The sequence below is a fragment of the Chinchilla lanigera genome, unplaced genomic scaffold (assembly GCF_000276665.1).
Source record: "Chinchilla lanigera isolate Chin_1 unplaced genomic scaffold, ChiLan1.0 scaffold00055, whole genome shotgun sequence".
Lineage (NCBI taxonomy): Eukaryota > Metazoa > Chordata > Mammalia > Rodentia > Chinchillidae > Chinchilla > Chinchilla lanigera.
Window position 1 is genome coordinate 13,999,561 of NW_004955456.1, and position 19,336 is coordinate 14,018,896.

General features: G+C 53.3%; 1 protein-coding gene across 1 annotated transcript; it reads left to right on the plus strand.

The window, feature by feature from the left end:
- LOC102022673 (claudin-3) lies at positions 1-985 on the plus strand (the record flags this gene model as incomplete). Its single annotated transcript, XM_005396764.2, is given in 1 exon segment — positions 1-985. A coding segment is annotated over 1 exon segment (663 nt). The 3' UTR covers positions 673-985.
- Between the last annotated feature and the right edge of the window lie 18,351 nt (positions 986-19,336).

Below are 19,336 nucleotides of genomic sequence, written 5' to 3' on the forward strand. Positions count from 1 at the left end.
GCAGCAACCATGTCCATGGGCCTGGAGATCGGCGGCTCGGCGCTGGCCGTGCTGGGCTGGGTGTGCACCATCCTCTGCTGCGCGCTGCCCATGTGGCGCGTGTCGGCCTTCATCGGCAGCAACATCGTCACGGCGCAGATCATCTGGGAGGGCCTGTGGATGAACTGCGTGGTGCAGAGCACCGGCCAGATGCAATGCAAGGTGTACGACTCGATGCTGGCGCTGCCGCAGGACCTGCAGGCGGCCCGCGCGCTCATGGTCGTGTCCATCGTGCTCATCGCCTTCGGGCTCCTCGTGGCGCTCGTGGGCGCCCAGTGCACCAACTGCGTCGAGAATGACACGATGAAGGCCAAGATCACCATCACGGCGGGCGCGGTGTTCCTGCTGTCCTCCCTGCTCACGCTGATCCCCGTGTCCTGGTCGGCCAACTCCATCATCCGGGATTTCTACAACCCCCTGGTGCTGGAGTCGCAGAAGCGCGAGCTGGGCTCCAGCCTGTACGTGGGCTGGGCGGCCGCAGCGCTGCTGCTGCTGGGGGGCTCGCTGCTCTGCTGCTCCTGCCCCCCGCGCGAGGAGAAGTACGCGCCCTCCAAGATCGTCTACTCCGCGCCGCGCTCCATCGGGCCCGCCGCCGGCGCCAGCACTACCTACGACCGCCGGGACTACGTGTGAGCCGGCAGGGGACGCCGAGCGCCCGCCTCGGAGACCCGCGCGCCCCGGACGCCAGGCAGCTTCTTGCTGGACTGGGAGACCCGCCCTGCCCCCTGCTTCTCCGGCCGCCACCCGCTGCAGGCCGGGGAGCCGAAGGAACCGACCCACAGGGACATGGAGACCCCGTCCTTCTCCAGCCCCGGCCTGGGGTGGCCGCCAGCTACTTGCCAGCCCATAGGGCCGCTTCGCCCAAGCCCGCGGTGGGCAGGGACCGGCAGCCCTGAAAAGGGCCGTTTCTTATTTTGCAATAAAAGCCTTTTGTTTTTTGCAATCACCAGTGTCTCTACCTCCCTGCTGCACGCGCCCTCAGGGGTTGCCCTGGGCTGGATGCTTCTCTCAGCTGGGCGCAGAGCTTAAAAGCAAGACGGAGGTTCAGTAAAGTCAGGGCGCAGACTGAGCCCGGGAGCGGGGGCGGGTCCCTTGCAGACCCACGGGCATGCGGAGCCTGTGAGGCCGAGCCAGGCAGGACCACGTGGCTGCGCGGCTGGGGGAGGCCGGGGAGGTGCGGGGTCCCTCTCCCCCTGGATGTGCCATGGGTCTGGGCTGGGACCGGGGATCCTCGCGGGTGCGCGGGCTCCGTGTGCCTTGTGAAAGAGCACACTCAATACTGCGATTTCATATTCGGAGAAGGAAAACAAACAGGTCTATTATTCAGACAAGCACACCACCAAAGGAGAGCCCGTCAAAACCTGCTCACCTGGAGAAGAGAAGAGAGGGCCCGCCTCCTTCCCGGGACCCTCAGTGAGGGAAGGGAGAACTCTGAATGAGTCTCAGAGGGGCGGGGGAAAACACCGTGGAGAAGCTTGCGTCTCAGAGGGAAAGAAGGCTTCTGTCGGCGCTCAGAACAGCCCGGGGCCTTCTAGGAGGTATCCGGCCCTCCCTGTGCGGCCGCAGCATGGCGGGAGACCGAGCACGATGCAGCCAGATGCAGTGGTACAGATCTGTGGTCCTGCTACCGAGGGGGCTGAGGCAGGAAGACTGCAAATTCAAGGCCAGCCTGGGCAGTTGAGTAAGACCCTGTCTCAAAATTAAAAATAAAAAGGGCTGGGGGTGTAGCTCAGTGTGAAGCCCTGGGTTCAATCCCTAGTACTGAAAAAGAGGGGTAGGGTGGGTGATTGAGTCAGGTGTGGCGGTACAGTCCTGTAATATTACTAAGGAGGCTGAGGCAGGAGGATCCAAAGTGAGAGACCACCCTGGGCAATTTATCATGACGCTGTCTCAAAAACAAGAGAACTGGGACAAGGCTTGACATTTCCTAGGTTCAATCTCCAGTACCAGAAAAAAACAGGATTCAGACGATTTGCTTGAGAGCTTTCAGATGCATGGAGTGAGACACGAGGGTGTACCAGTGATGGCAGACCTCTCAGAGGTTTCTTTCTTTGTGGTGGTGGTGTGGTTTGGGTTTTTGTTGTTGTTGTTTATTTGTTTGTTTAGTTGGTTGGTTGGTTTTTTGAGACAGGGTCTCACTCTATAATTCAGGCTATGAACGTGTGACAGTCCTGCCTCAGCCTCCTGAGTGCTGGGGTTACAGGCATGTGCCACCGCACCTGGCACCTTTCTGAGCTTTCAGTGATACAGATAGCCTGCCGCAGCACGTGTGCCACAGGCCCACCACTGCTGGGCGGACCCACTTTCCAGCTCGGGCCACCAATCGATGGGGATGCCATTTACCAAAGTCGGTTCTGGGGGAGCTGGTGGCTTCCATTTGGAGCAGGCTGAGTGTGGCAAACCTCTGGGACATCCAGGTACGGACATCCAGGGAGGAGAAGGGCAGAGGCAGAGATCTGGCAAACTTGAGTCGTTACCGTGCAGACGGGGGAACGATGAGGTCAGTGTAGATAACAAAAGGGAGAGAAGAGTTTCAAGGAGGTGGGCGTTGGCCACAGTGTCCAAGGCCACAGATGGTCTGGCAGACGGGCGTGGTGGTGCACCCTTGTAATCCCAGCACTCGGGAGGCTGAGGCAGGAGGATCGTTGTGAGTTCAAGACCAGCCTGGGCTACAAAGTGAGTTCAAGACCAGCCTGAACTGCATAGTGAGACCCTATCTCCAAAAAACAAAAATAAAATATTAAAAAATAAAAATTTATGACCTATTGTCCCCCCCACTCACTTGGAACACATTTAGCCCATCCTTCTTGCCACTTTCTGCAGCAGTTCTGCAAGTCCTCTTTCCTGAGTGTCTTTAGTTGCACTGTCCTTGATGTTGTGAATAGATTTAAGACATTTCCCTTCCATGATCATTTTGACTTTAGGGAAGAGTCCAAAGTCGCTCGGTACCAGAGCCAGTGAATAAGATGGATGAGGCCACACCGTCATTTTCTTATGGCCTGCCTTTCCATTGGATGGCTCTCATTGGCAGCATTCACTGTATTTTTTATCACACCTCATAAACATGCTCAGGAATACTGGGCATGGTGGGGCATGGCTGTAATCCCAGTAGTTGGGAGGCTGAGGCAGGAGGATCGCTGTGAGTTGCAGGCCAGCCTGGGCTACATAGTTCAAAGCCAGCCTGCACTACATAGCCAGACCCTGTCTGAAAAAAATGAAAAAGGAAGAGAGAAGAAAGAGAGAGAACACTTAAGAAAGGGGACTCCCAGAATTGCTTCAGAAAGTGGCAAAACCAATGGGATTAGTGCGTTTAAAGGAAGCGGGGAGGGGGCTGGGGATTTAGCTCAGCGGCACAGCGCCTGCCTGGCAAGTACAAGGTCATGAGTTCAATTCCCAGTACCAGAAAAAAAAAACAAAAATAAAAAATAAAAGGAAAGGGGAAGATCTTTAGGGGAATCCACGGCAACATGTCTTTTACTGTAATGATTTTTATTTAAACATTCACCTTTTTAAAAAAAACCTCACATCTCATATACTCCAAACAAGTTATTAGCTTCCACTAGAAACCTGGGCTCCTGTCCTGGTAAAGGGGCCACCATGCAGTCAGGGGCCCAGCTCTCTTCCAGCAAGGGAAGGAGACAGGAAGGATGACACATAACCAGGCGCGGTGAGTGTGGGGATGGATCCCAAAGAGGAGGTGCAGCCTCAGCACCTGAAGAGGGAGGGGGGTGATCTCCTATCTGCACACAGCTCCTCAGTCCATCCTAAACCTCTCCAGAGACCACACGCTGGGCCGGGTCCCAGGGAAGGAGACCCAGAAGTTCTTAGAATAAAGCAAGGCATTCGCTGTCCAAAAAACATGCCCCAAACTGGGCGCACGCCTGTCATCCCAGCACTCTAGGAGGCTGAAGCAGGAGGATGGAAAGTTTGAGCCCAGCTTGGGCAACTTAGCAACTTCCGTGCTCTCCCCCACACAGTGCACACTGCCATCGATTTCCCTGTCCCACGTCATCACCGCGGGCCGTGCACCGCCCTGGGCCAGGGGACACTGGTCAGCGATGTCTGTGGAACCGGGTGGCGTGAAGAGGTCCACCCGGAGCTAAGCACATGGGAGAGCCTCTTAGCGTGCATCCCTGCCATTAACATCTGGCGTACATTCTGCCTGGGGACGTGGGTTGGTGGTGAGAAAAAAGCCCCTGGGTTTCTTCAAATCCACCGCCCTGTCCCCCCACAACCAAGCTGGGGCTCTGTCCAACCCCACCCCCACCCCCGCCCCCGTCCCCGTGCTGCGGGCCACCTCGGTCCTGCCGTACCTGTTTGAGCTCTTCCTCCTGCTAGAGTACAGCTGAAGCCAAGTACTTTCTCAAACAAACACAGCGTTTATTGTGGGCGCCCCGAGGTGTGTGGCGGCCCGGAAGGACAGACAGTACCTTCCTTTCTCCTCCCCACCCCCACTGGGGCTCCAGGAAAGATCACCACGCCAAGACAGGGTCAGCCTGCAGGGCTGTGAAGAAGCCAGCCGGAGCCAGGTGTGGTGGCGTACACCTGTAGTCCCAGTAGTTGGGGGACTGAGGCAGGAAGGTTGCCTTAAGTTGGAGGTCGGCCTGGGCTACATAGTGAGACCTTGTCTCAAAAAACACAAAACAGCAACAAAAACCCCTCAGGCTCCTTGCTCCTAAGTGTAGCCTTTTTTTGGGGGGGGGGGGTGTTTTCCGGTACCAGGAATCGAACTCACGACCTTGCGCTTGCCAGGCAGGTGCTGTGCCGCTGAGCTAAATCCCCAACCCCTCCTAAATGTAGCCTTAACGTCCCACCAGGCTTAGTCCTACCCCTGTGGGCCCCTACAGAGGCAGGGCCTACCTCTCCATCTCAGTCCTCCCTCCTCCCACCCCAGCCATGAGGCCACCCTCACTCCACACCCTTCCTGCCCCTGAAGCCCTGCACACCAGGCACCTGGGCCTCAGCACAGGTTCTGTCTTCCTTTTGGGGAGTTTTTTTTTTTGACACAGGGTCTCGCTATTCAGCTCAGGCTGACCTTGAACTCACTTTGTAGCCCAGGCTGGCCTCAAGCTCACAGTGATCCTCCTGCCTCAGCCTCCTGAGTGCTGGGATTACAAGTGTGTGCCACCATACCCAGGAGGTTCTGTCTTCCTTTTTTTTTTTTTTTATTTTTGGTACCGGGAATTGAACTCAGGATCTCACACTTGCCAGGGAGGCACTGTGCCGCTGAGCTATATCCCCAGCCCTGTTTTCTTGATACAGGCTCATCCTCTCCTCACGCACCGAGCACACCCTGAGGTCACTTTGGGGCTCAGCTGACACGCACATGTCCACACCATGGCCTTGTCACGCTGGCCCGGCGCCACCTCCTCGCTTGTACTTCCCTTCAGCTTGAGGGGAGCAAAGCACCCCACTGACCTCCATGTACCCTGAGTCCAGCACTGAGCTTGTGCTCAGCAAAGCAGAACTGAGGCTCTCCTCGTCCCTAGTGCAGCTTGGAGAAGAGATTCATTGCGTCATCAAGAAGCAGTACAGCAGGGGGTGGTGGCACATGCCTGTAGTCCCAGCACTCGGGAGGCTGAGGCAGGAGGATCACTTTGAGTTTGAGGTCAGTCTAGGCTGCATATCGAAAGCATATCTCAAACAAAGCAAAACATAACACTCAGAAACAGAAGATTGGGCCAGACTTGGTGGCAAATGCCTATAATTCCAGCACTCGAGAGGCTGATACAGGAAGCTCAAGATGAGTTTAAGGCCAGCCTGGGCTACATAGTGAGTTCGGGACCATCCTGAACCACATACATAGCAAGACCTTGTCTCAAAAACTAAAACACAACAGAGCCAAAACACCCAATCCTATTAAAAATGGGCAACAGCCTTCTACCCCTGAGCTCTAGCCCCTGGACAAAGGCTTTGATCGAATATTTCCCCACAGAAAAAGTACAAGTGACCAACGGGCACATAGGAAGATACTGGACATCACTAATAATCAGAGAAATGAATCAAACCACAGTGACAGTGTGGGAGGGATGTGGTGGCACAGGTTTGCAATCAAACCTAGCACTGGGGAGGCTGAGGCAGGAGGATCACAAATTCAAGGTCAGCCTGGACAATTTAGTAAGACCATGGCTAAGAGAGAAAGAAGAGGCCGGGGATATAGCTCAGCGGCATAGCGCCTGCCTGGCAATCATGAGGTTGTGAGTTCCATTCCTGGTACTAAAAAACAAAAGAAAAAAAGAAGAGGGGGAGAGAGGGAGGGGAGGGAAGGGGCAGAGAGGAAGGACAAAGAAAAGAAACCACAATGAGAACTAGAAATACAGCTCAGTGAGCTACCACACCATATCCAATGGAATGGTTACTTTGTTGTTTTTTTTTTTTTTTCTGACAGGGCCTCGGTATGTAGTTCAGGCTGGCCTCAAACTCATGGGATCGTCCTGCCTCAGCCTCCCAAGTGCTGGGATTACAGGCATGTACCATCATGCCTGGCTGATTACTATTTTTAAAACATACTAAGAAATAAGTGTGGGTGGGAATGTGGAATTTTTTTGTGTGTCTTTTTGACACAGGGTCTCTCTATTCAGTTCAGGCTGGCCTTGAGTTCACTTTGTAGCCCATGCTGGTCTCGAACTTGCAATGATCCTCCTGCCTCAGCCTCTTGATCGCTGGGATTACAGGCGCCAGCTACCACACCCGGCTGGGAATATGCAAAGTGTGGAACCACCACACGCTGTCAGGATTGTAAAATGGTGCAACCATTATAGAACACATACAATTATCCCAATTTAAGAATAGAAAGACCAGTGATCTAGCAATCTCACTTTAGGAAAGAGACCAAAAAATCCAGAGTGAAGTCCGAGAAGACGCTCGCACATCCTCCTATTAGCTTCGGCGGCTGGGTTCTTCTCTTGACCCAGAAAGAATGACAGGTAGAGAGCGAGAGGAGAGCTGAGGAAAAGCATTTACTGTAGGGCGAAAGCAGAAAGCTCCCTAGGAGGGGCTCCAAAAAGGGTTGCCAGAAGAACTCTTCTCTTTAGAGTTTTTAATACCCCAAAGTGACTCCATCTCGCCGAGTGGAGATCAACTAACGGGCTCCAGTCAGGAGAGCGTGAGGCAGAAGCCGGCTGCAGCAGCTGGGGAGGCAGAGAGCGTTTTCTGCAAGTACCATGAAATGTAACTCTACAGAACAAAGACATTCTTTAGAGAGGTGTGAGTATCTTATTTCTGGGAAGAAAATCCCCGCCATCTAATGAGCCTCCAGGTGGCCCGGCCTTGGGCGTCCGCGTGTCCTTCACCGGTCCGACCCCTCTCCAGCTGCCCATGTGCGTGGCCCTCCCTTTGCCCGAGGGCGCCTGCGCTCCCTGCGCTTAGGGGCCGGTGCCGCTCAGAGGCAAGTGCCCACTCCTGCAGACACCTTCTTGTCCGCAGCGATTACAGCTGGGAGCCTCTGGTTGGGTTAGGAAAATGACGCCCACACCTTAGAAAAGAGGACCTAAGCCCAGCCGCGCGCCAGCCGTCCATTCTCTCCAAGTTTCTTGTCTCCTCCCGGCTTCACGGCCATTCCAGATGTTGGCGGGTGGGGTGATCGCGGAAAGCCCCTGATAGCGAAGGCACCCGCAGAACGGGCTCCAGACAGCAGCGCGCTCTTAAAGTGGGGAGAAAGCCGGGTGGTGGCTCAGGCTTGTCATCCCATTACTCTGAGAGGCTGAGGCGGGAGAATCATAACTTTGAGCCCCATCTGAGCGATTTTGTGACTTAAATAGAACCTGTGTCAAAATAATAATAGCCGAAAAAAGGGCTAGGGGTGTAGCTCAGTGGGAAAGCCCTGGGTTTCATCACAAGTACAAAATAGTGAGTGATTAATTTGTAAAATTATACATTAAATTTTTTAAAATGAAAAGAAATTTGTTTTTGATTTTTTTTTTTTGTCTTTTTGAGACAGCGTCTCGCTATGCAGTTCAGCCTGGACTTGAGCTCACTTTGTAGCCCAGGTCTTAAACTCATAACGATCCTTCTGCCTCAGCCTCCCAAGTGCTGGGATGAGGGCATGCACCACCACACTCGGTTTAAAATGGAAAGAAATTTTGTCTCAGGCTAAAACAAATACTGCATGATTCCACTTACATGAGCTATCTGAAGTAATCGGATTTGACTGCGCATGGTGGTTATGTCGCAAGACCCTGTTTCATATAACAAAATAAAAACAACAACACAAAACCACACACATAGAAAGTAGCACTGTGGGAGGCTGAGGCAGGAGGATCATGTGTTCCAATCTAACCTGGGCAGTTTAACACCTAATCCAAGACTCTGTTTTAAAATAAAAAATAAGGACCTGGGCATGGTGGGGCACACCTGTAATCACAGCACTTGGGAGGCTGAGGCAGGAGGATCATTGCAAGTTCGAGACCAGCCTGGGTTACAAAGTGAGCTCAAGGTCAGCCTGAACTACGCAGCAAGACCCTGTCTCAAAAAGGCAAAAATAAAATAAATAAATATGTGAATTAAATTAAATAAAAAATAAAAAGGGCTGGGGATGTAAGTTAGTGGGAAGGACCTGATTCAATCTCCAGTACCAGAAAAGCAAAACAAAACCATGACACAGACCATAGACAGAAATTCTTGTTTAGTGAGTATAGCGTTTTTTCTTTGTTCGTTTTTTTTGTTTTGTTTTGTTTTGTTTTTGTTTTTGTTTTTTAAACAGAGTCTTGCTATACAGTTCAGGCTGCCTTGAACTCACTATGTACCCCAGGCTGGCCTCAAACTCATAATGATCCTCCTGCCTCAGCCTCTTGAATGCGGGATGGCAGGCACATGCCACCACTCCCAGATAGGTATAGGGTTTCTGACTAGAGAGACAAATTATGCCTTTAAAAATAGAATAATAGGCCAAGGATATAGTTCAGCGACACAAGCGCCTACCTGGCAAGTGCAAGGTCCTGAGTTCAATTTCCAGTACAAAACAAAAAGTTTAAAAAAAGGAATAATAGGCTTGGTGGTACACACCTGTCATCCCAGCACTCCTGAGCAGGAGCGTTGCCTGGAGTTTGAGGCCAGACTGAGCTATATAGTAGCCCTGCACAGATGGGCAGCTGTAGTTCAGGACCAGCCTGGGCTACAGAGTGAGCCCTTGTCTGAAAAACACAAAAACAAAATACAGAAATGTCCTGAGACCCTGCAATTCCACTTCTAGGTGACATGGGCCAGATACACCAAATGCAGGGGCTACAGGTAACTGGGGATCCATTCCCCCTGCAGGAGTAGGCTTTTGATAGTTCATCTAATGAGACAGCCAAGAAGGTCTGTTGGGCAGTTGGCTTTCACACTAAGAAACAGATTACACTCAGCCTGGTGTGTGGATCCAGACCTGTAATCCCAGCACTCTGAGAGGCTGAGACAGGAAGATCCCAAGTTCAAACTCTGTCCAGGAACTTGACAACTTAGCTAGACTCTAGCTAATTCTATAATACTGCTCAGTCAGATTTTTTTTTCCTTTCTTAGGCAGGGTCTTGCTCAATTGCCTGGGTTGTGCTCAAACTTGGGATCCTTCTGCTTTAGCCTCTTGAGTGCTGGGAATGAAACCGCGGGTGGGTCATTGCTCCATCTGCTGCGATGGGGAAGTTTGGCGTGGTCTTTCTTTTATCTCTAGGGCATCAGCTGCAGAAAAAAACTAGAGTCCCACTCGGGCATGATAAGTCTGGGATGCCCTTGAGCTATCCTGATAGTGAGCATTTATTGAGGCCTTGACCCTGTGCCAGCAGTTGTTCTCCCGCTGTGTACCTGGTGACCCACTTCATCCCCAGGGGGCAGGGGGCCAGGGGAACGCATGCTACCTTTTATGGTCGCCCTGTACAGATGGGTGCCTGGAGCCTCAGAGGCGGAATTAACGGCCCATGAGCACACAGCGCCCAAGGGCCCGGTGATCAAAGAGAACGGTGCTGGGGGAAGAGACGAGGCGGGAGGCAGAGGACCCTGGAGTTGAGGAGGAGGAGGAGGAGGTGATGCAGGATCACAAGGGCAGGCAGCTTGCAGTGGTGAGGAGCAAGGAGCCACCGTGAACTCAGAGGCCGCCAGTGACCCTCCAGACAGTGTGGGCGGGCAGGCAGGGGTGGCCTGTGGCGTGAGCCGTGGCAGCAAGGCTGCTCCTGAGAAGGTGGACGGAGAAATGAGACAGCTCCATGGACTGGGCACATGAGGTTAAGAACCCAGCTCTTTAAAGATGGAAGCTGGGGCTGGGGATTTAGCTCAGCGGCAAAGCGCCTGCCTGGCAAGCGCAAGGTCGTGAGTTCGGTTCCCGGTACCGGAGAAAAACCAAAAAAATAAAAAAAAATAAAAAAATAAAGATGGAAGCCATAGGGGCTGGGGTGCACATCTGTCATCCTAGGGCTCTGGGAGGCTGAGGCAGGAAGATTACAAGTTAGAGCCCAGCCTGGGCAACTGAGTGATTTGGTGAGGCCCTGTCTCAGAATAAAACTGCACAAAGGGCTGGGGAGGTGGCTTAGTGAGGAGGCTCTGGGTTCACAGTGCAAACAAGCAAAGGTAAATCACAGCAGGGTGTATTTCAGGGGCAGAGTGTGTGCGAGAGACCCTGGGCTCAGGCCCCGCATCCAAAAGTAAATAAATCAGCAGTCACGTCCCTCCAGCTTGAGCCTCCACTGGCTGGCTGTCACCTGCATTAGGATAAACACGAAGCTCCTGGCCAGGCCCCTGCTTAGTACACCCCAGGATCCTGATTCTGCTCTCTTCCTTTCTCTGCTCCAGGGTCCTCTGCCTCCTCCACTGAGCAGTCTTATGCACCCCAGGGCCTTTGCACACACTCTTCCCATGCTCCCGTGCCTGCTTCCTTCTTATCCTGCAGGCTTCCCTTACCCAGGCCTATACTGACCCTTCATTTCCTATCTCACATGCCGTGGGACACAGAACCCACTCACCAAACTCACCACAGTGTGTGCTTACCTATGCATCCATTTGCTAATTGTCCCTGGTTTGTCCCTCCCACTGGAAAGTAAAAAAACAGCGGTTTTTATGGTCTTGTTTATTGTGTTCTTAAGGAACAAGGTAGGGCCGGTTCATCTCCCTGGCTCTAAGTTTCATACTTGGCCTCAGCAGGTGCTCAGTCAATATTTGGCAAATGGGCGAATGACAAAGGGTCACTGATCGCAAGAGAAGGTCAGTGGTGGACCACTGTGTACGGAGCAGCCCGGCGGGGAGGACTTCAGCCCACAGACCAGGCCTGCAGTGGCTGGGAACCTGTGTGGCTGTGCGGCTCCTGAGGTCCCCCGCAGCTCGGGGACACTGGGGATCAGATCTGGCTGGGAGAGCCCAGGAGGGGCCTGGCAGCACGTCAGTGGCCCCTTGGGGGCCAGCTCTGTGTCTGCCCGGGGCCTGGGACACGGGGGCGCTGTGCCTGGCTCCCGCCTCCTGGAGGCCACGGCCGGTTCTGTCTGGGGCCCCGCTGGATGGACACAGGCTCAGAGCCTGCCCAACCCTGCTGGGGCTCCCACTCCCTCCCCGAAGGGTTCTGCTTAGGAAATCCAGAAACCATCTTTTCTGCTCTTAGGGCTGCAGTGTGCATCCCCGGGCGATGAGCTGGAACCCAAAGCTCAGGAGGATTAGAGGAAGCGGGAAAGAAGGAACAGACTGCACAGAGCAGAGACTCAGAGACTCAACGCCCCCGGGGCAGAGGCCACAGCCAGAAGAGGCCGCAGCGGAAAGAGGCAGCTTGGGCCGGGAGACAGAGCCCTGCCTGAGACAGAACTCGAGGGATCCGGTGAGGGACAGGACTGAGGCAGGCGAGGCAGGGCAGCAAGAAGACTCAGGGTTAGCGATGAAGGGACCAGGAAGGGGAGGGGAGGAGGAAGGGCTCAAAGGATCAAAGTTTGTCCTGTGGGTGTACCCATTGCTCCTACAGCCACAGACACTAATGGAAAGAAAACAGGTAGGGGGGTGCACGCCTATAATGCTAGCACTCTGGGAGGCTGAGGCAGGAGCATCACAAGTTTCAGCCCAGGAGCCAGGCATGGTGGTGCACACCCATAATCCCAGCACTCAGGAGGCTGAGGCAGAAGGATTGTACTGAGTTCAAGGCCAGCCTGGGCTCCATAGTGAATTCAAGCCCAGCTTGAATGACATAGACATTATCTCACAAATAAATACATTAAAGAAAAGAAAGAAAAGGAAGTTCTAGCTCAGCCTGAGCAACTGAGTGACTTAGCAACTGTGGGTTCAATCCTTAGTTCTAGAAAGAAAAGAAAGAAAGAGAGGGAGGAAGGGAGGGAGGAAGGGAAGAAGGGAGGAAGGGCCTAAGGGTGCAGCTCAGTGTGGAGGCCCTGGATTCAATCCCTACTACTGAGGAAGGAATAGAGGGAGCAGGGAGAGGAGAGAGCCAGGCTGCTTCAACCCGCGGTGCCCATGGAGAGGTGGAAAGGAAAAAAACCCTGGAGACAGGAAGTTGTCCCTGACCCACTCCTCAAACCCCTCCAACTCTTGTCACATGCTTGTAATTTTTCTCTGTGTGTATTTTCTGTCTGGCTATAAAAATATGATTTTTCTTAAAATACACACACACACACACAAAAAGAAAAAGAGTAACTCTGAAGTCAGGTGCTGTGTTGCTTGCTTGTAACCCCAGCTACTCAGGAGGCTGAGGCAGGAAGATTGTAAGTTTAAGGCCTGCCTAGCCAAGGCTCCGTCTCAAAATAAAAAATAAAAGGAGAAGGGGCGCTGGGGATGTAGCTCAGTGGTAGAGCGCCCCTGGGCTCCACCCCTGGAAGGCTTCTGCTTCTGGAACTTTCTCTGTTGTCCCCTTCACCGGGTCAGCACGTCCTCAGCCTGAAGCTCTTCATTCTGGGCCTGTTCTGCCGAGCCTCCTTACCCCAGAGCCTGGGTGCGCTCCGTGTCTCTGTGTTTTTGTTTGGGTGCAACTGCACATCCATTAGAATCTGTTGGGCTGAGCAGGGCTGGGCTTAGTGCATCCCCAACGCCCAACACATAAATAAAGAGTCCAGGGGCTGGGGATTTAGCTCAGCGGCACAGCGCCCGCCTGGCAAGCGAGAGGTCATGAGCTCGATTCCCGGTACCGGAAAAAAAACCAAAAAAAACAAAAACCAAAAACAAACAAACAAACAAAAAGAGTCCATACATGCTGGCAAGAGAGCTGCCTGGGTCTTGCAGACTGGCCTTTCTCACAGGTTGCTGGGTTTCAAAGGATGAAGACTGGCTAGGTGTGATGCTGCATACCTGTAGTCTCAGAATTGTGGGAGGCTGAGGCAGGAGGATGGCAAGTACAAGCCAAGCCTGGGCAATTTAGCAAGGCCTTGCCTCAAAATAAAAAATAAAAAGGGCTGAAAAGACAGAGAGTCCCTCTACCGTCCCCATTCACTCCAAATCCTGCCCACCATAAGACTCTACACGTGTGATGAGCACATTTCTGGGGACACGGGGACTTGCACCTGGGTCTGGTGCCAGAACACAAAGTTGACAAGCATTGCCGCTAGCAGCCTCCTTGCGGGCTCTGGGCATCGGTGCCAGGCTTGAATGCCAGGATTGAGTCTGCAGACCTGGGGGCACAGCTAGAAGGGCAGGAGGTGGCAGGAGGGGTGGGGAGATGGCAGAGAAGTGGCAGAGAGCACCTGAGATATTCTTGGCACCTGAGCTCAGCTGTGCACCTGTGCAGTCCCCGCCTATCCTGGTCCCCAGGGGCCTCCCTAACCTGCTGTGGATAAAACTCACACTCAGCTCAGCAAGTGGTGCACGCCTATAATCCCAGCACTCTGGGAGGCTGAGGCAGGAGGATCAAAAGTTTGAGGCCAGCCAGGGCAATTTAGTGAGACCCTATCTCAAAATATATTGGTAGGGAGGCTAGAGATATAGCTCAGAGGAAGGGCCCAGGGTTAAATCCCCAGTACCACCGAAAGAACAGAAAGAGGTAGAGAGAGGAAAAAGAAAGGCTGGGTGCAGTTCACTGCCGTGGGGCTCCCTGGTTTGTTTTGGTCACAGCTGTGTCTAGGAAGTGCCTGGCTTTCAGAGAAGCCTCCAGTCTTTGGCCACCGCTGTCACCGTGCAATGTTCACCAGGTAACCGGTCCACGGGGATTACCACTCCTGCCTCGGTGCCGGCCAAACCAGGCAATGTACACAAGACATTCTTGGAGCTTAATCCACTTAGGTCCAAAAGCCGGGCAGACGCAGAACCGGGACAGGAGGAGTCTGGGTGGGAAGTCACACAAAGGTCCCTGGAAGACAACCCCCTAGGCAGCCTCCAGGGGTCTTCAGGGAACACCCAAGGGCCACGGCACAGCTGGCACCCCTGCCCCACCTGCCAGCTGGCAGGAATTTGCCCTGGTGACCTCCCCAGGCACACTCCTGTCGCCATGGCGACCAGCCTTGGAACAAGCTGCCTGATTGTCCCTGCTCAGCGGGGCAGGTGAAACCCTGGCCACGTGACCGATACTGGGCCAGGTGCAGTTATGGGACCCCCCCCACTCGCCTTAACCCGTTCAACACCGTTCAACACCGCCACCTCCGGCTACAGCGTCCCTGCTGCTGCAGACCACACCCTTTGTGTCCTCAGGCCCCAGCCAGAAGGGCTGGGATGAAGGCAGGGAGCGCCGCGCTGGGAGGTGCCGACCAAGGACAGAGTCAGGCGGGGCCACACTCTGGCTCAGCGACTTGGCGCTGGGTCACGTGGGCCCCTTCCTTCCGGTCTTTCTTTTGGGAGGCACAGGGAATTGAACTCAGGACCTTGTGCTTGCCCAGCAGCCCCTGCTGAGCTATACCCCGGCATTCTTTATGGGTAGAGTGAGGGCGATGTGCTTCTCAGGAATCAGGGGCTCCTGGGAACACGGGAGCCCCAGTGTACTCTGCACCCCACCCCCGGCCAGCGGACTAGGGGCTCTCCGCACCCTCCCCGCCCCACTCCCTTTCGCAGATGCGACTGTCCCCACCCAACAGCCACGGCACAGCTGGCACCCCCGCCCCACCCATCTTCCCTGTCCAGCTAGCCGGGGCGAAGCTTCCCCAGCTCCTCGGCAGAGTGGGCTGCAGCAGCGACCCCTCCCCCGCCCCTCCCACCGCTGTCTCTGGGCGGGTTCACGCGGAAACCTCAAACCAACTGGTTTTTCTGCTTGCGAGGCCAGCATAGCCGGCCATGTGACAGCTCCAGGGCCCAGGACTCTGCGTTTATGTCTTAAGCTAGACCCGGGCCCTTGGGCTCCTGTGCAGATGGTCAAAGGTCACGGGCCGGCCCAAGGCTGCTCAGCGGGACACCAGGCCGGTGCAGGAGAGGAGCTGCTAGAAAACACCTTTGACTCACTGTGCTTCTGAATCACTCTCCTCCCTTAAGCCTCCGAGCTAGAAAAACACCCTTGGAGGAAGCATCCCCCCGGGTCTCGGGCCGGGTGCACGGAGGGCGCAGGTGTCCCCATCACCTGTACTAACTATGTTGCCAAAATGGTCACACTGCCTGGTGTGCTTAGACTCCCCAGCGGCCTCAGATTGGAGCAAAGCACTGCGGAGTCCCCACAGGCAAGGTTGGAGCAGCCCTTAGCCCTGCGCTAGGGAGGTGGGCGGGGCCACAACCTCCTGCCGAGTTTCCCCCGTGCATTCCTAAAATCATTTACACTTTGCAGGAAACCTAGCCTCGCTGCGGGAGTCCCCAGCCTCAGGTGGACACAGGCGAGGCCAATTCTATACGGCTGCGCAGACAGCTTGGGGTGGTTTCAAGGCAGGAAATCCAGGAAGGATTGGGAAGAAAGTGGCTCTTGCGCTGAGCCCTGAATCTGTGACTTTGCAACTAACTACATCGCCAGGGGTGTCACCACACAGGGTCCTAGGAGGCTGCTAAACCAACCCTGCCAGAATTAAGTAGCACATTCGCTTATTCTCATCACTGAAAAAATTTTCAGGATACATCTTAAGAGGCATAAAGGGATTTATTAGAAATTTTGAAAGTAAGGACTCAGAGGCTGAGGGAGGCAGGAGGTTCACTGTGAGTTCAAGGCCAGCCTCGCCTACACAGTAAATTCAAGGCCAGCCTGAACTGCATAGAGAGGCCCTGTCTCAAAAAAGAAGGAAAAAGAGGGAAAAAAAAAAAAAAAAAAAAAAGAGCATGAGCCCTCAAGAGAGAAACGCCCCTTGTGATCTGCAACTGGGTATATTTTGGAGGCTTAGGAGTGTTGTAGTCAGGATTCACAAGGGAAACAATTTAACACAGGACACATAATTTACAAGATTATTTTTATAATAGCCACCCAAAGAGCCAAGTTCAAAAGAGTGCAGGAAATCTGTCCATAAACTAGAGACCCAAAGAATCCAGCTGAGGCCCTGGATCCCACAGCAGTGTCCAGCTGAAGACCTAGAGCCCATCACAACGCCCCCGACGAGTCCAACTGGAGGCCGAAGGCCACGACAGTGTCTCATGCAGGTCTGTTTCATGGACCTGTGCTGGGAAGGCCCAAAGGTGGAAGCTAGAAAATCTGTGCCAGCGGGGTGAAGGATCTGTGCCAGCAGGCTGAGGAATCTGCACTGGCCAGACAGCGACCTTAAAGTAAGAACCAGAGCTCCCCTGAAAAGTGCCATGGCCATCCTCACTGACAGCCAGGTCCTGAGCTCTGAGCTCCTCTGACAATGAGAACAGCTTAGTTCATATCAAGAAAGCCAGCGTGAGGGCTGGGGATTTAGCTCAATGGCACAGCGCCTGCCCGACAAGCACAAGATTGTGAGTTTGATTCCCAGTACAGGAAAAAAAGCAAAAAAAAAAAAAAAGAAAGAAAGAAAGCCAGCATGACAAGCCCTTCCAGCAGCACCAACAGCCCCCTAACAGCACCTCCTCTTCTCCTCCATTTCTCCTTTTTATTTTCTTGGCAACAACCCTAGGGTGGGCCTTCCACATCCAGCCCTACACTGATTCAGCTCAGCTACGTGTTACAAGTTGCATACCAGTTGTCAATCCACCATAGGTCTCTTTAAAATGGGCAACCCAGCCTCAAAAAACTTGGCTAGAGGTTCCATTCAACTCAGCTATTCCCCTTTTTGGTATCTTCCTAAAGTAATTAAAAGCATCATACCACAGTGATACATGCACACCCATGTTTACAGTGGCACAGCTTGTAATAGCTGAATCTTGGAAACAGCCCAAATGCTCATTAACCACTGAATGGATAAAGAAGATGTGGGGTTTTTTTTGTTTGTTTGTTTTTGTTTTTTTTTACTAGTACTACTCAGCCATAAAGAAGGATAAATTTGGGGGCTGAAGATTTAGCTCAACAGCACAGCGCCTGCCTGGCAAGCGCAAGGTCGTGAGTTCGATTCCCGGTACCGGAAACGCCCCCCAAAACACCCCCGCCCCCCAAAAAGAAAGATAAATTTGGGACAGTGCTCATAAACAGATCTTGAGACCATACTCTTCAGTGAAATAAATCAGACACACATGTTTAAATACAGCATTGTTTCTCTGGTGTGGGAAACCAAAAGTGGGGCTAGGGATATAGCTCAGTGGCATAAGTGCCTGCCTGGCAAGTGCAAGCTCGTGCGTTCAATCTCCGGTACCGCAAAAAAAAAAAAAAAAAAAAGAGGGAAACCAGAAGTGTAAATAAGGCCCAAAATGTGTAATAGATATTGTGAAATAGGAAAAAAACATTCAAATGGGAAGGGGGAACTAGGGACAGGGACGGGGACAGGGACGGGGAGGGGGAAAGGAAGGAAGGGAAAAGAAGAAAAAGAGAAAAGAAGGTAAAAAGCAAACAAAGGTTTTGTAAATGAGGAGCAGAGGGGTTGAAGGAAGAGTAGAGGAATGAGGAAAAAAGAATCAAGTTATATCATGTACAGGTACAAATTCCCTATGATGAATGTGATAAAAATGTACCAATAAATGTACCAATAAATTTAACTAATTAAAATGAGTGAATAAACTGGGTGTGGTGGCACATGCCTGTAACCCGGAGCACTCGGGAGGCTGAGGCAGGAGGATCATTGCAAGTTAGAGGCCAGACTGGGCTACAAAGTGAGTTCAAAGCCTGAACTGTATAGTGAGACCCTGTCTCAAGAAGATAAAAAAAAAAAGAAAAAAATTAATAAAATGGGTAATCTAGGAGCTGGGTGTGGTGATGTATACCTGTAATCCCAGCACTCAGGAGGCTGAGGCAGGAAGATTGCCCTGAATTCCAGGCAAGAAGGATGATCTGGGATGTGTATGCTTACTGTCTGTCACATAACTAAGCCATCTGGAGAGCTGTGTCAGAATGCCACCCACTGACACGTGTTTGGAATTGTGATTTGCTGCCCACTAATGCTGCTGCTTCCTCGAAGGTGGACGTACTGTGTATGGGAGGAAGTGTAATTTACAGGCCAAAAGCACAGACCTACAGCCCAATTTACACTCCTTAAGCGTTTGAGGAATTTTTTAAAAATTTCCTGTAAAGGAAAAAAGCTTAAATAACTTTGTGTCCCAAGGCTGCAGTTTTTCTTAAAAGTACAATTTTAGAATTCTCATATTCCTCGCCTCCTTTCTGCCTAGCTTTAGTTCTTCCATTTTACCTAAGGAGAAAGACACAGCACGGGGAGAGACAGAGCCAGGCGTGGTGAGGCGGTACGTGCCTATAATCCCAGAATTCTGGGAAGATGAGGCAGGAGGATTCCAAATTTGAGCACAACCTGGACAATTTAATGACTTGGTGAGATCCTGCCTCAAAATAAAAATAGGGCTGGGGTCTGCTGCGACCCCAACAACCCCGCCCGGAGGAGGAGAATGCCCCGGGGCTCCTGAGGGACACGGCTTCCCGCAGGGGCTGCGTCCAGGGCCTGACGGTTCTGTGCTGAGCGGGGAGCTGACCTGGGCCGTGGGGCAGCCCAGCAAGTGAGCCCAGCAGTACAAACACCTCGCGGGGGTGACTCGCCTCCGCAGTCACCCACCCGGAGTCTGACTGTCCGCTCATCTGCGGTCGCTGGCCTTTCCCCATCTGTAAAGGGGCGCAAGGGGTGGAGGGGGCTCTGGAGCCCCTCCTCGCTTTCCCCAGAGGGGACCTAGGTGGGGGTCAGGCGCCCTGCTCCGTCGAGCCTACCAGGGCCTCCAGCTGCGGAGCACGGCTCCACCACGCTGGCGCCCCGACTAGAGCCACTCCTGGCGCCTGTCGACCGTGCCGGCCGCACACAAAGCATGGTACCCGCCCAGGGCAGTGCCAGGCCAGGCGGGGGCTGGGCACAAGACCCCGCCCCGCAGCCCACTTCCAGGACCAATTGCACCGCAGCAGCGTGGACTTCATTCCCCACCTTAGAGCTGAGGAAAGGGGCGTGGCCAGAACCTG